Here is a 17552-nt window from a genome sequence, read left to right as displayed (position 1 = left end):
GTCATTCTGCCAATTCTGTTTGCCTAGAGAACTCTAATACAATCATAAAATCAGAAAACCTAGAATTGTACTCTAAAACTGTCTCTCTTAGAAATGGCTGCATAAACAAGTCCGGACAATAACAATAGACATTCTAGCACAAATAACACAGAAGCAGAAGAACATAGGGTTCCGTCTCGAGACAAAGAATTACATGGAACCAACAACTGCTGAGTGAGGGAAAATTACCTCACACCCCAGAGATTAGTGCCCTAATTGGTTAGCCAATACAAAGTACTCAGGCCTGAAGTAATATACACATAAATAAGAAAAATGGGATCAGTAAGTAATAGTTATATATTTATGTATAACACCCCCCAAAAACATATACACATACACACACATACAAATGTGCAACAAAGTTTCAATTGAGAAGAATGAACTTGAGAGGGGTTGTATAGAGAAAAGGGGGAAATCATGTAATTATATTTTAAATAAAAATATAGTTAGAAATAAAATGACTAACAAAGGAAAACTCCATAACTCAAGCACAGAAACAGAAAAGTCCTTCATTAAGGATATTTGAGCCCATGATTCACGAAAAGCAAAGAGAGTAACAGAAGAATGTAAGTCTCATTCATTTTCTGAATAGACAGAAAACCAAAATCTTAAAACCTTTTAGTTCTTATAAAACATGCAAATATTACCATTCAGAAAATTGTTTTTCAAAAGGGAATGTATTTCAAAGCCATTCCACTCAAATTCCAGGAATGATACAGACAAGGAGATTAAAAGAACTTAAGAGCAAGAGGGACTAAAAACATCAAAAAGAACTGTCTTTCATTTAACAGGACTGATGCACATATAAACTCACAGGGATCATGAGAATACACAGGGTCTGCATATGTTCAACTGCAAATGGGGTACCATTGCTCAGAAGAGATGGAGATATGGGCTCCAACCCATTACTAAGAAACGATCTCCAAATGATATTTTCTTGTACAGGAAAAGCCCTGTTTTCGCCATTGAAATCTCACTTTGTGTATTAGTCACACTTAAGGGTAGGCCCCATGCCAAACAGTAAATGGACATCACAAAATTAATGAAATGGTATTTTTTGTAGTCATTTTGTCTGAGCTTGCTTTGTTTAAGCTTTATTGTATTCATTTTTTTATCTTAATGGTTTTCTGCTTGTACATGATGTTTTCCAATTTTATAATTTTATGAGTTTAGTGTGTGTGTCTGTATTTGTCTTTCTATCTGTTTCTTGTACTTTTTAAAAATACTGGTTTATTTATTTGTTTACCTGTTTGTTTGTTTAAAGAGAGAAAGAGAGGGTGTGAAGCAGGGTGGATGGGAAGGTAGAGAGAAATTGACGGAAGGGACCACAATCAGAATATATTCTGTAAAAAATTACTTTCAGTAAAATATATATTAATAAAAAGAACTGCTAACATGTTCGATGATAAAAGAAAATTCTTAGCATACAAATGAATTACAAAGAGATTTTTAATATTTTCTTGAACATGCATCACTTGTGCATATAATGATTTTAGAAAGTGTAGTGTTATTGATGGGCAATGAAGTATTGAAAGCTACTTTATTAAGAACGTATCTTTAAGAAAAACTAAACAAACCCAGAATGCTAATGAATGAAAGATAACAAAATGAAAAACATAAAAAAAAAAAAAGACCCAAAACATCCACCCTTACCTATATTGAGGGAAGTCTTATAACATTTCGAAAAAGAAATATATTTGATAAACATAGAAAAATCGTATTAGATAAAAGATAAAGTATAGTCAGCTATTGGGTAGATCACAGGGCCCCCAATGGAGGAGCTAGAGAGAGTACCCAAGGAGCTAAAGGGATCTGCAACCCAATAGGTGGAACAACATTATGAACTAACCAGTACCCCGGAGCTCTTGACTCTAGCTGCATATGTATCAAAAGATAGCCTAGTCGGCCATCACTGGAAAGAGAGGCTCATTGGACTTGCAAACTTTATATGCCCCAGTACAGGGGAACGCCAGGGCCAAAAAGGGGGAGTGGGTGGGTAGGGGAGTATATGGAGGACTTTTGGGATAGCATTGGAAATGTAAATGAGGAAAATACTAAATTAAAAAAAAAAGATAAAGTATATATTTTACAAACTATCTGATAGAATATGCAGGCAAAGTAATATATAATTAATCAAATGAGAAGTAAAAGAACAAATCATCCTTGAACAAGTTCAAAAAATACAGGAGGAAACATTGGTGTGTAGTACAATATAATATACTGTGTATAAGATAAGTAATTTGTACATATGATTCACTATCCATCATATACTAGTGCCTGTCGGTAGTTTTTATAAGGGAGAGTCAAGACCTTCAAAAAAGCGAACAGCTTGTTTACAATTCCAAAACTATGAGGCATCGCCTCTGAGATTGTGAAGTTCAATCATCAGCTTCAATAAAATTTTTCATGGAATTCATAAGACAATACTGTTGCCACTAAGTATCCTTCCAACAGAGGTTACCAAGTAACAGGTGTCAGTTGAGAAAATTAATAGACAAGCTGATTTGCTACCTTGTAAATGAATCTTCATGATGAAAGAAGGCAAAAAGGAAGGAAGGAAGGAAGGAAGGAAGGAAGGAAGGAAGGAAGGAAGGAAGGAAGGAAGGAAGCCACCTTTCAAGAGTCAGTAACAAAACATGGGTGATTTAAAGTCCCAGAATATGGCGCAATAGATAAACCTACAGGCCATGGAAGCCTGCCTGCCTGTAAAAGGAGAGCACTGACCCTCACACAAGTGTGCTAGAGCACAAGTGCTGTTCCATCCAACCATTTCTGCACCTCAGTACAGAAAGGCACTGCAAAGAATAAGCTCCTAAAACCCCAATGGCCTGGGTTTTAAATTCTGCTATTTTTATAGGCAACAAAATATACTTTGATGATTTCATAATATTGTTCAATAAAAGTAAACTACAACTATAGGAAAGCAATTCAATCAAAAATGTAAATACCTGTGGGCCAGGTGTTACTATGCATACTGATAACCCCAGAACCAAAGAATCTGAGACAGAATTGCAATACTGAGGTCAGCTATCTAAGTTGTTCTAAACTAGCCTGTGCTACATGAGAACATCCCTTCCCCAAGCCTGGAACCTGCTGGCTCAGGGGTGGAGTTTCCTGCTCATTCGTTCTGCCACGCCCACTGCTGGACCCTGTGGCTTTGCTGCTTGGAGTCACAAACGTGTTCATCCTACTACTGGATCCCAAGTTACTTGGCGAGAAATCGGGTTCCCTCCCCCTTCCTTTATAACTGAATGTCGAAACTAGTAAAGGGGGGCTTTGAACATGAAATCGTCTTAGCCTCGTTCTTTCTCCCGCCCCGTCTAGCTTCCTCTCTTTTCAGCTCAAGCTGCCATCCTCATTTGAACCGTTCACGTTGCGGACTGCTGGTCAGGCTGCAACAGTTTGGCGCCCGTTGACTGAGAAGTAAATAAACCAGCAAGCAACCAGATAAATGATTTGTTTGTTTAAACAAATAAATAAGTAAATTTATAGATAAATAGATGAGTGGAACAAAGAAAGAAGCAAGCCAAAACAATTTTGACACCCCTGTAAAGAAATCCTACAATATATAGAAACTTAAGTGTATTAGGTAGGCTTTTAACATCATTTTGTCAGCTTTTGTGATTATGAACATAACTCACAAAAAGTTGAGGGATACCTGTATGGAAAAAGGTTCAGGCATTCACTAGTGATTATTGAGTGTGTCCCTGCCAAACAATGAGGAAAGAATGAGACTACAATTATTACTTCACTGAGAGGTCTACAGATACTTTTTTCAAGGTCATAAACTATACACATAGTCATGTCCCTGCACTGTGCCTAGTAGAGATTGCCCAGCAAACGTGCTCTTAGCACTGTACTGACACTTGGCACACAAAAATGAGCAAAACAACACCTTTTTTTTTTTCAAAGAATTTCTAATTTAAACAAAGAGATGAGGACAACCATAAGTGAGTTAGTAAACAACAGAACATTACAAGGGAATGTAGTAATTAAAAGAGATTATCAACTCTCTGAAGGCAGAACTGGAAAGAAACAATAGGGATAATATTTCAGAGAACAACAAAGTTAGGAAAACCCTATAAACAAAGGCATAAACAGGATAGTAACACTATTTTAGGCTGCATAAGCTGAAACAGAAAGTACTAAAATAAACAGAAGAAAGAAGGCAAACAAAAACCCAGTTAATTACAAAAAAGTTCAAAAAAGTCAAAGTTCAGAGTTCGAAGAAAAAAATATTTTAAACAGAAGCAAGATTTAGTTCTCTTTTCTTTTCCTTTTAGTCAGACCTAGGGACTAAAAGATAGGACTCATGTATGCTAAACAATCTATCTAGCATAAGTTATATTCTCAATACAAAAAGACAAAAATGTATGACTGCAATACAAAGAAAGTAGACAGGTTAAAAATAAAAGGATCAAGGCAAGGGACTTCTAGCGTTACTAAACTCAAAGCAAAAAGAGAAGGAAAACAGAGTGACTTTAAGTAACACTGGTGATGAAAAAAAGAATAATTTTATTGAAGTAATAAAATTATCAATAGAAGCTACAATCAACCAAAGAACCAATCTGATGTCAGCATGACTGAGTGGAAAGCTTATCTCTGATAGGAGACAAAAAAGTAACTTTGCCTGTAAAAAGGAAAATTTATGGGTTTTGTTTTTTGAGAAATGGTTTTATTATATACCCCTGGATGGCCAAGAACTCTTTCTAGATTAGAATGGCCATGAATTCATGAAAATCAGCCTATCTCTACTTTCCAAGAGCTGAAACTAAAGATCTGTGTCATGACGCCCCCATTTATGTTTAAGAATGTCTCAGACTGCAACATATAAAGAGATGGTCACATTTTAGGTATGGTCAAAACAATTTATGTAGAAAATCCAATTTTTGAACCTTAGGCCACACTGGAAACTATAACCCAAAGCATATTAATTTATGTGCAAATTAAATCCAGTAATTAAGAAAATAGCTCAGCTGATAGAATGCATGCCCATCAAGCATGGAGACCTGATTTCCCCCTGAAACACAAATGAAAACGGTTGGGGATGGTAATACACGCTTGTAATCCCAGATCTTGGGCACTAGAAAGCAAAATCACTGGGGCTAACAACCTGGATTCCATGATAAAGCATCTCTAAAATCAAACCCAAGATAAAAGCCAACATAATTTAAAGATTAAAAGCTTAAAATGATCATTGGGTCAGAGAATCTTTTTTTAGCTATGCGCTAGTTGTCTAATGATTCCTTTTGTAATAAATAATTTCACTTATCTTTCAATTCCTCTTATTTTATACTTGTATCTGTATAGTATTAATAACAGCTTTCTAATTTATTGTTCTTCTCTTAATCCAATAACAGTCAAATTTCATTATATATTAGCGTCATCAGGAATATGACTGGGGTATTTCACAGGCATCATAAACTTTTCAAGTCAATCAAAATGTCTAGAGCAGTGGTTCTCAACCTTCTCAATATTGTAACCATTTAATGCAGTTTCTAAAGTTGTTATAGACCCCCAACCATAAAACTATTTCTTTGCTCCATTAAAAACTGTAATTTTTCTAGTTATATATTATGATGTGAATATTTCAAATGTAACCTCCAAATGGGTCACAGCCTACAGGTTGAAAACTACTGGTCTAAAATATCTGAGTGATACCTCAGCATTTATAATTTTTAATAATTAGGTGATAATACTAATGACTGCAAAGTATGGCAGCTCCATTCATAAATTCACAGATTGGATTAAAATATATGTTACTATACTAAAAATTGAAACAAACCTTTGATTTCAATCAACTGTGTTATAAAAGTATGGCATTGTCAAGGCAGTCTAGAAGCTGAGGAACAAAAATCTATCAGCTAGCATATTAATATGGTTTTATTGTCTTTAGCCACATTTAAATTCTTGAATAAAGTAGATATAATTCTTAAGGTAACAAAATTTAATGTAGTGAAATGTTCTCAAAATTGTTAAGTTTTTAGCTTTTAAATTAAATTAGTACAAAGTCCTTATATTGCATCACAAACCCAAAAGAAATTGAGACGGTCCTTGAAATCCAAGTCACTAATATCTGCTATAGGTAGTTTGCCTCCAAACTGGCTTATGAAGTGAAAGCTTCATGGAGTTCTTAGGTCATCACTGTGAGTACACTCAAAGGGAATATAGAAGTGCCCTCTCCTGTCTTGCTCTGTGGCCACAAGTTGTTTGGCCTAAGAGTTGTTGTCTTGATAAACTGATTCAACACAAAACTGAAGTGATCAGGTCATTAGATAATGGTATAGGAACTACACAACTATCATATAAAATATAAACATTCCTCTTCATGATTTAATCAGAAATTAGTCTTAGAAATGTGAACAATACAGTGTTTCACATAAAAAAAAATATAGATATTCATACCAAATGGAAAAAAATAAAGCATAAATAATGTCATCTACGTTGAAACCAGTTTTTAGGAAACTGAAGATATAGAAATGCCTGAATAACAACTCAACTAATTCCTATGGAATATGATTAATCAACCTAAAAGATGGTACCAGATATTTCTGTAATTGAGAACATGCACTTTTGGTGTGAAGAGCAAGACAAATTGTGAATACCTGATGGACATTAATTAAGTTCTAAATATTTGACATATTTGTATTACTGTATTCAAATGGAAAATGATAATAAAAAATACACTTAATCATAAAAAAATAGAAAAGGCAGTCCTGTTAATGCTTAAAAAAATTTCTTCTGAAAACAAAATTCTTCCGTAAATCAAAACGATACATTAAAAGAAATAGTGATGGATTTAATAGCATTGCATGAATTAACTTTATCATAAATACAATATACAAATTAGCTGTGTTCCTGAATCTTACAATATGGCATTTGGGACTAGGATTTTTGATTGGTTTCTGAAGAATAACAATAGAAACTTGTATTCTAAATGGAAATTGGAGCTTTCAAGCAGTATGTTCCCAGTAGAACTGTACTGGCTGGTTTTGTGTGTCAACTTGATACAAGCTGGAGTTATCACAGAGAAAGGAGCCTCTCTTGAGAAAATGTCTCCATGAAACCCAGCTGTAAGATGTTTTCTCAATTAGTGATCAAGGGTGGGTGGGCCCATTGTGGGTGATGCTATTCCTGGGTTCTAAAAGAAAGCAAGTCAGGGGAAGCAAGCCAGTAAGTAACATCCCTGCATGGCCTCTTTCTCAGCTCCTGCTTCCTGATCTGCTTGAGTTCCAGTCTTGACTTCCTTTGGTGATGAACAGCAATGTGGAAGTGGAAGATCAATAAACCTTTCTACCCCAACATACTTCTTCGTCATAAGGTTTTGTGCAAGAATAGACACACTGACTAAGACAGGAACCATACACACAAGTGTGTGCGAGTCTAGAAAGTACAGACATGCTATACCACCTCGCTTTGGGAAATTCTTCATTAAATACAGTTAAGCAAAATTTTCTTCATTAGAAATACTAACAAACTTAGGAAATGTGTTTTAATAATCTGTAAGATAGATTTATAAACAGCACTGCTCAAATTATCCAACCTCCAAATCATTTTACCTCTAAAGCATTTAATGAAAGTAGTATTTCAACATTGAAAACAAATAAAGAATTGGAGATTGCCAGAATTAATGCATTATGTCAACTTTAACTCATGCCATTATGAACTAAATATCTGAAACAATGAACATATTTAATTATGATTTAAAAGATATGGAATCAATTTGTACAGGTATTGGAATGTTATATATACCTCATCAAATTCTTCAGTCATTTTTCTGATTATTTCTGCGTTCTGCATATTTCGAAACATCTCTATTCTGACCGTACCTGTGGAAAAACAGATTTTACAGTTAGTCTTTACCTTATATTAAGCATTAAACCCAACCATATCACTGTTTAAAAGTTATGTAAAACTAGTTAGGTTTCCTGTTCATCTCAAATTTGACTGATACTTTTTAAAAAAGAATTATTTTATGTATATGGGTGTTTTGTCTATTTGTATGTTTCTGGCATCATATGTGTACATAGTGCCTGCAGATACCAAAACAGGTATTGGATACCTTTGGGCAAGAATTATAGATTATTATACACTACCACATGGACACTGGAAGCCAAACACAGAAATTCTGAAAGAGCAGCCAATGCTATTAACCACTGAGCCATTTTCTACCCCCTCAAATTCTTTTTTATACCATCTACTTTAAAGGAATGTTTTATTTAGAAAGATAACACCTTTCAATGAAATGTTTTTCTAAAAGCCAAGTTATTAAGTTCTTTAGTGATGAAAGAAAAAGTTAACTTTTTATTTTGCTAGTTCTTTTGAACGTCTTGATGGCTTAATTTTATCCAAACATGGTTATATAATTTATTAATGTACTGACATGCAATTTTGTTAATTTTGAAAAATGTGTACTTTGAAAAAAATCAACATAATTTAGGCTGGGTTACACTGACCAAGGATAGAACATTTACTTAGCACAGCATACATATGGCCATGGTACATTCCCCAGTATGGCATCCAACTCCCTTCCTCTCAAGAAAAGAAAGAAAGAAAGAAAGAAAGAAAGAAAGAAAGAAAGAAAGAAAGAAAGAAAGAAAGAAAGAAAGAAAGAAAAGTAATTTAGACAAAGGGAATAGTGATAAAATTCTTCTCTAGTATGCACGAAGAACCCTCAGTTTGAGCTCTAGCACTACATAAACTAGGCACAGTGGCACATGCCTATAATCCTAGCACTTAGGAAGCAAGCTAAGAGATAACATGTTCAAGATCATTCTTGGATACATCACATGTTCTAGGCCAACCTGGACTGTGTAAGACGTCATCTCTAAATTCTAACACAAGACAAAATCAACATAATCTAAAGATGTTAAAAGCCTAAGATGAACATTGGAACAGATACTCTTATTAAAAAGATTCACTTTTATTTATATAAATGCAAAATATTTGAAAATTTTGTTGTTTTGTTTTTGGGCTCAGGAGGTGGCTCAGTGGAAAGGGCAATAATTGCCCAGCCTGACCTGAGTTTCAACCCCTAGATGCACATGGTGGAAAAAAAAAAAAAGAAAGAAAAGAAAAATCAACTGCTACAAGTTGTCTTCTGACCTCCATATGTGTCATAGGGCATGCTCACACACACTTGAAAAAGCCAATCAATCAATCAATCAATCAATAAATACATACATACATACATACATACATACATACACAAACAAATTAACTAATTTTTTAGTTACAAGAATGAGGTTTATTATAGTCTTTAAAACCCAAACTCCAGGTTGATCCCCCCTCCCCTCAACAACTTCTAATGATTTAAGCTCTTAGGAAATCATCCAACATGATGAACGTAGTGGTCTTTATAAGACAAACTAGGGAGAAAATTAAATTTACATGGGGCCTAAAAATTAACAAACAAGCAATATGGTAACACTCTTTTTTTATGAACTGTAAAAAACATAAAAAATACGGAGACTGCAGAGATTCTCATAAAATGAAGATACATGAAGAACTGTAGTCAAATGAAAAAAGTCTTGGAAAAATAAACTCCGATGTACATAAGGACTTATGGTGATTGCAATCCTGAGCGACAAACTGAATAAAACACTATCAGACTTGGAGAATCAGAACTACTTGATGGGAGCTGCTAATAAATTCATGATTAGAAACAGTGATACTGATAATTATTTTGTTAATCACTGACCTACAGAATAACATCAAAAAACAGTGAACATGCAGTATTAATTCATCATGGATTTAATGTTCAATCATCAGAAAATCCATATTTAAAAGAATTTGAAGTGCTGTTTTTGTGTGTGGGGGGGATGTGTATGAATGTGTGTAGGTACAGTAGGAACACCAGCATCAGATGTCATCTTCCATCATTCTCTACCTTCTATTGAGGCAAAACCCTACTGAATCCAGAGTCAGTGATTTTGAGCAGTCTGGCTAGTCAGTGTGCTCCAAGGAGTCCCTGTCTTTACTTCTTGCTGCTGGGATGACAGGCAGGATTTCCTGCATACCCAGCGTTCTATGTAGATTCTGGGGTGCTGAAATCTAGTCTTCATGTTTGTGCAGCAAGCATTTTCTCCTATGAGCCACCATCTCCTCCACTCTGATATGTTCTTTAAATAAAAGGATGACAGCAATACTTTAATTTCAGGGGATTTTTTTATAAATGATTCAAGAATTTTACCCCTACCAGTTTATTTAAGAAAAATGCAAACACTGATTAAAAAGTCATGTGCAAATGGCCAAATGTAATAAATCACAAGTGAATAAATTCAATATCAGTCTCACCTTTCTAAATAACTTGAAGCATAAAGATCCAAAACAAAAACAAATTATATATTAATAAAAAACAACATTGATGGTTTTTCAAGAAAATAGGTTGAAAACACAGCATCAAAGAAGGAAAGGATGGATCAGCAAGATGTCAGATGTCTTTCTTAGAAGGTAAAGGTTCTTGCTGCCAGGATTGATGAAATATGGCTTTGATAGCTGAATCAGTGTGGTTAAAAACAACTTAGTCCCACGAGTTGTCCACTGATTTCCACACACCTGTTTTGGAACGTGTGTGTGTGTACAGATATATAAACACACATGTTTGTATATGTACATACATACAAATGCATGCATACACACACACACACACACACACACACACACACACACACACACAGAGACATGCACACAAAATAAATACATGAAAATAAAATTATCATTCCATTTATAAAAATCGCCAAAACTGAGCCTGATGGAAGACACTTTTAATGCTAACACTCAGGAGCTAAGATCTTGGGCCAGAATGGTCTGCTTAGGGATATCTAGGCCAGCCAAAGGTACATAGTGAACAAACATGGTCGTGTACAAGATGGAGTTCCAAAGCTGAGAGAAACCTGAATGACCTTGTCTCTGCATATCAGCAGTACTAGAATGGCACTGCAGACCAGAAAGGATTTCTGTGAGAGTGTGGAGGAAAATGGAAGGCAGAGAACCCTGTACCACCTCAGCTTGATTAATTTCCTCAGCTTTAACCACCCATTTTCCTCCATCAGGTACTTTGGGCTACCCTCTATCCTATTTGGTTTATGTTTTTGTTTGCTTTGTTTTGGTATTGTTTTTTTTTTTTTTTTCAGTAAGGAATAATAGTACCTCAAACATAGTAAGGATTCAAGAAAGATTTGTGGAATGTCTTTCTCTTTCCACTCTGACAATCCTAGATTTCTGCCAATCTGGGTGTTACATTTCTTTCTGGTAGTCATTTTCTTAAAGTTCAGTTAATACTCTTCTAGTATATTCTCCAGAGACTGAATTCTGCTCCAGATACTGTGTAGAAACACCCCAATCCTAAAATCCAAGATAGTGGCCCACCCTCCTAAAGCTAAGTAGTGGATTAGAAAAAGGGAGGCAGAGCTCAATAGGAAGAAAGATGTGTAGTTTTTGTAAACACGGCCATTTATTTAGATGGGGAGTCTACTGAGGATTTTTCCATCATCAGGTTTTTTTCCTACTTCTTCTATTAGCCTCTGGAATGGTGTTAACAGTATTATCTCCATTTATAGCTCCCCACCCCACCCCCACCGTCCTGAGCCAAATCTGCCATTGATGGAGTCTTCACAATATTGTTCCTCCTTTATTCAAGAGATATTGGGGGATTAGAGCCTTGGTCTCTGTTCTGGCTAGATTTGTTGTCAACTTGACTCAAGCTGGAGTTATCACAGAGAAAGGAGCCTCCCTTGAGGAAATGCCTTCATGAGATCCAGCTGTAAGGCATTTTCTCAATTAGTGATCAATGGTGGGAGGGCCCACTGTGGCTATGCCATCCCTGGGCTGCTCATCTTGGGTTCTATAAGAAAGCAAGCTAAACAAACCAGGGGAAGCAAGCCAGTAAGTAACATCTCTCCATGGCCTCTGCATCAGCTCCTGTTTCCTGCCCTGCATATGTTCCAGTCCTAACTTCCTTTGGTGATGGAACAGCAATTTGAATGTTGTAAGCTGAATAAACCCTTTCCTCCCCAAATTGATCCTTGGTCATGATGTTTGTGCAGGAATAGAAACCCTGACTAAGACAGTCTCCAATGTTCAGAAACTGCCCAATTCACTTATCCTACAAACTTGCCACCTGGCTGTTTGGAACACTTCACAGAGGGCAAGTTACATCTTTGCTTTTGCTCTTTTCCTCCTGCCCTTGGATTGGTCCTACTGTATAATTCTGATTTTTTATTTTATGTTACACTTGTGGCTTTTTTTTTTCATATTGAGGAAATAACATTACCCCAGGAGCCAAAAATAAATCAAAATTGGAAAAACAAACAAACAAGCAAGCAACAATCTCTAAAATGATTAGCTTGAAAGTTGCCAGGCATGAACAAGTGTACATGAAGAGTAGGAAAGCAAAGAAATATGCTCTAAAATTAAAATGTCGCCAGGCAGTGGTGGTGCACACCTTTAGTCCCAGCACTCGGGAGGCAGAGGCAGATGGATTTCTGAGTTCGAGGCCAGCCTGGTCTACAAAGTGAGTTCCAGGACAGCCAGGGCTACACAGAGAAACCCTGTCTCGAAAAACCAAATAAATAAATAAATAAATAAATAAATAAATAAATAAAATGTCTAAGAGACAGGAAAACATTATATATTGGGACAAAAAAGTTATTAGGTAGATGTACACATTTATACAAAGTCATTAAACTGAACATTACATTAGATGTCAATGTAAATTGTATCTTTGATCCATTGATTTTCCTAATCGTAAGAAAATATTCAAATCACTCAAGGTGGATTTAAAAACTAGAAAACACACACACACACAAATACCTCTTCTTAGAATACCCATCTCTGTGGTTCTTCCATCAATTCTGCAAATCAGAATTTCAGAAACATTAACAATCTAAAACCTTATAAACTTAAGGATGCATTGGCAAGGGGCATATAAGAAACAAAGAAAAAAAAAACTGGATAATGCTAACAATATTACTGTAATACTTACACATTCTGCAATACATATCCCAAACTGTAATGATGCTGTAATAATGATCTATTCAACTTCCATGACTGATATGACATGCTCAACTATCGTATTGTTACAGTGTTTTCAATGAAATACTTAAAGAAGCTCTGAAAGAAGGTATTTTGAGTGTTAACATTGTGAGAAATAAGAAAATTGTAACCAGCAATGAAACCGCTAGGAAGAGAAACTTAGGCTTCACATTTTTACAGGGACTATCAAATGTAAATAACCCTACTACTAACTTAAATGTCAAAAGCCATAATTTAAAAAAAATAAATGATGCTATAACAAAGAACCTTTGTGCACACTCCCAAAGATGAATATTCCAAAAAATCACCCTTAATTTTTAACTGGTCATGAGTCTCCACAAATGACTAAATATTTGCCTTTAAGAAAAGCTGTCTCCAGATTGCTAGAGTCTTTCCTTTCCTAAAGTAATACTTTATTTTAAATCTGTTTCTTCAATAAACTGGTTTTCTTTTTTTTTAAAGATTTATTTATTTATTATATGTAAGTACACTGTAGCTGTCTTCGGACACTCCAGAAGAGGGCGTCAGATCTCATTACAGGTGGTTGTGAGCCCCCACGTGGTTGCTGGGATTTGAACTCAGGACCTTCGGAAGAGCAGTCAGTGCTCTTACCCATTGAGCCTTCTCGCCAGCCCGATAAACTGGTTTTTATACCAGCAATATATTACATTTAGAGACAACTTTCTAATCTTTCACTTTCTATAATTTACCTGAGAGGATGTAGGTAATTTTCAAAGGTCAATTCAATACAGTGCAAATTTTTACACTATCTAGCATAGCAATACATATCTTATGACCCTAATAACTCACTCATTTATAAAGAAAAAGGACTGCAGACACCATGAGCTATTAAAACTTTCATTCCATTAGTTGTTTCAAAAACCCCTGACATCCTGAGATTTTTCGTATTGAAAGTTTCTTTAAAAAAAAAAAAAGCATTGCTAAAACTGAATACTGGGACCAAAATTAAAGGGGCATTCTTAAGATGTTTGCTTTGGGGCTTTTTGAATTTTTTCAAATTAATTTCTTTCTGTATGTATTTGTTAGTATGTAAATGTGTGTATGTTTGAGGATGTGAGTGGTCAGAGGAAAGGTTGCAAAAGTCAGTTCTTTCTTGTCACTATGTATGTCCCAAGTATCAAACAAAGATTGCTGGGTTTCAAAGCAAGCACCTTGACTTGCTGAGCCATCACTTGGGCCTTGTATTCTGATTTATAAAGATGTGTGTGTCTGCTCTGGCATGCTCATACATGCCATAATCTCAGGTGAACCTGAACACATGACAAGACTATGCCAGAGAGAGAGGACAAAGCTAAAAACATATTTGTGAATGTACTTAAAATGTTCTACATTCACAGAATATAAATACCAAGAAAGAGAAAATTTGATATTAAATAGTATTCTTTACAACAATAAGGACGTACCTGAGACAATCTTGAACTAATTATGTAACCACCAACCTAGACAATTGTTTCAACATACACACACACACACACACACACACACACAAATCTTTTTTAAAAGAAAACCATAAAAGATTATTTGATACTGTCTTTACAGTAAGGAAATATTTCAAATAACAGAAATAATTTAAAACTTGTTTTAACAGTGAATAATTCTCAAGTTAGAAATAACAGCAGCAATGTAAAGTTTGTAAATGACTTAGGATGGGCGGGGGTGGGGGGGCGCACACACTTGTACTCCTGACACTCACGCAGCTAATACAGGAGGGTTTCTGAACTTGATGTCATTTTAAGCATCAGAAAACAAAAACAAAAAACTTATCTCTAAATAAAAATGATTACAAATGATAATGAGAGCAAGGCTTCATGCAACTTCTGTGATGTGAAAATTTTCAATTATCTATCAAAATTACAAATTTTCAAATTCCTTGGCACTGATTACTCACACCAAAATGTTCATAAAAACTTTTAAATGTCTAAAATGATTTATAAGTATTCTGTAATCAATGTAATAAAAAAATTAAGAAAAATTCACATACCATTTATAAAGATCAAATGCTCATGAATACATTACTTGCCCAACAAGTTTTTTCTCTCACTGTACAGATGAGAAAACTAAGACCTCTAAATAGAAACCTGAAACAAGTTTTGCTAATAATTGACCTACTCTGATAGACTGGCAATGACTAGCTACTACTTGTTCTTAACTATTAAGGGCTCCGTTGAGCTATCAAATCACAAAAATGCCATCCAGGATTGATAAATAATTTACAGAATAAATGAATATACTCACAAAAGAGATACTGAAACATATACTATATATTAAAATATACTAAAAAGGTATGTAGCAATCTGAAAAGTCTTGTTACCTTCCCGAAAAGGAGATAAGTGACTGACATTTAAGGAGATGAGAAATGTAAAAAGAATTGTTTTTCTAATGTGAGTGGCTACAAGTACACTAGGTATGCCTGGAGCCAGCAAAGGCCACAAAAAGACACCAGATCTCCTGGAAGTGGGACTACAGATGACTCGAGCTATCAAGTGGGTGTAAAAGATTGAACCTAGATATTTTATATTACTTGTGACTATTGTGAAGGGTGTTGTTTCTTGGTGTGACTCTAACCAAACAAGGGAAAGATCTGTTTGACAAGAACTTCAAGTCTCTGAAGAAAGAAATCAAAGAATACCTCAAACGATAAAAAGATCTTCCAAGCTCATTGTAAAAATGGCCATCTTAACAAAAGTAATCTAAAGATTCAATGCAATCCCATCTCAAAAGTCCAATTCAATTCTTCATTGACATAGAAAGAGCAACTCTCATATTTATCTGGAATAACAGAAATCCCAGGATAGTAAAAACCATTCTTGACAATAAAAGAACTTCTCCAGGAATCATCATCCCTGACCTCATACTATACTACAGAGAAATAGTGATTAAAAACAAGAACAAAAAAAAAAAAAAAAAAAAAAAAAAAAAAAAAAAAAAAAAAAAAAAAAAAAAAAACGCATAGTATTGATACAGAGGCAAACAGGTAGATCAAAGGAATAGAATTGAAGACCCAGAAATAAACCCAAACACCTATGGTCACTTGATCATTGACAAAGAAGCCAAAATCATCCAGTGGAAAAAAGACAACATTTTCAACAAATGGTACTGGCTCAAGTGGTGGCTGGCACATAGAAGAACGCAAATTGATCCATTCTTATCTCCTTGTACAAGGCTCAAATCTAAGTGGATCAAGAACCTTCACATAAAACCAGATATGCTGAATCTAATAGAAGAGATAGTGGGGAAGAGCCTCCAACACATGGGCACAGGGAAAATTTCCTCAACAGAACACCAATGGCTTATGCTCTAAGATCAAAATTTGACAAATGGGACCTCATAAACTTGAAAACCTTCTGTAAGGGAAAAGAAAATGTCAATAGGACAAAATGGCAACTCACAGATTGAGAAAAGATCTTTATCAACCCTATATCCAATAGAGGGCTAATATATAATATTTACAAAGAACTTAAGAAGTTAGACTCGAAAGGATCAAATAGCCCTGAACAGAGAATTATCATCAGAGGAATCTCAAATGGCCAAAAAGCACTTAAAAAGAAATGTTCAATGCCCTTAGTCAGCAAGGAAATTCAAATCAAAACAACCCTGAGATTCTACTGCACAGGAATCAGAATGAAGAAGATCAAAACCTCAGGTGACAGCAGATGCTAGCAAAGATGTGGAGAAAGAGGAACACTCCTCCATTGCTAGTGGGACTGCAAGCTGGTACAACCATTCTGGAAAGAAATCTGGCGGTTCCTCAGAAAATTGGAAGTAGTTCTAAACAAAGACCCATTATACCACTCCTGGGCATATACCCAAAAGATGCTCCAACATATAACAAGTACACATGCTTAACTATGTTTATAGCAGCCTTATTTATAATAGCCAGAAGCTAGAAACAACCCTCAACAGAATGGATACAGAAAATATCGTACATTTACACCACAGAGTACTACTCAGCTATTAAAAATAATGACTTCATGAAATTCAAAAGCAGTAGAACTAGAAAATATCATCCTGAGTGAGGTAACACAGACACAAAAGAACACACATGGTATGTATTCACTGATAAGTGGATATTAGTCCAAAAGTTCAGAATACCCACAATACAACCCACGAGTCATATGCAGCTTAAGACGAAGGAAGACCAAAGTGTAGATGCTTCAATCCTACATAGAACAGGGAACAAAATAATCACAGGAGCTAGAGGGAGGGAGGGACCTGAAATGGAGAGAAGAGGGGGAGGGGAAAAAAAAGAAGAAGGGCAGGTATTGGAAGGGACAGAAGTACAGAGAATCAGGAAATTGAATAGAAACATGTAGCAGAGTGGGATGGGGAGCTGGAGGTAGCCACTAAAAAGTCCTAGAAACCCCAGGAAATGGGAGGCCCAGGAGCTAGTGGTGATAATTTTAGCTGAAATACTCAACAAAGGGGAGATACGATCTGTAAAGATCACCCCCAGTAGA

General features: G+C 35.3%; 1 protein-coding gene across 5 annotated transcripts in view; it reads right to left on the bottom strand.

Moving 5' to 3' along the window:
- Positions 1-17552, bottom strand: part of Stag1 (stromal antigen 1) — a 315222-nt gene that overhangs the window by 168961 nt on the left and 128709 nt on the right. For all 5 annotated transcript variants that reach the window (XM_021171588.2, XM_021171587.1, XM_029481814.1 and 2 more), the window contains one exon: positions 7792-7868. In XM_021171588.2, the coding sequence (XP_021027247.1) occupies positions 7792-7868 (77 nt within the window). The remainder of the gene's footprint in view (positions 1-7791; positions 7869-17552) is intronic.

The sequence above is a fragment of the Mus caroli genome, chromosome 9, assembly GCF_900094665.2.
Source record: "Mus caroli chromosome 9, CAROLI_EIJ_v1.1, whole genome shotgun sequence".
Taxonomy (NCBI): domain Eukaryota; kingdom Metazoa; phylum Chordata; class Mammalia; order Rodentia; family Muridae; genus Mus; species Mus caroli.
The sequence above is the reverse complement of the archived record's forward strand: the minus strand, read 5'-3'. Positions and strand labels throughout refer to the sequence as shown.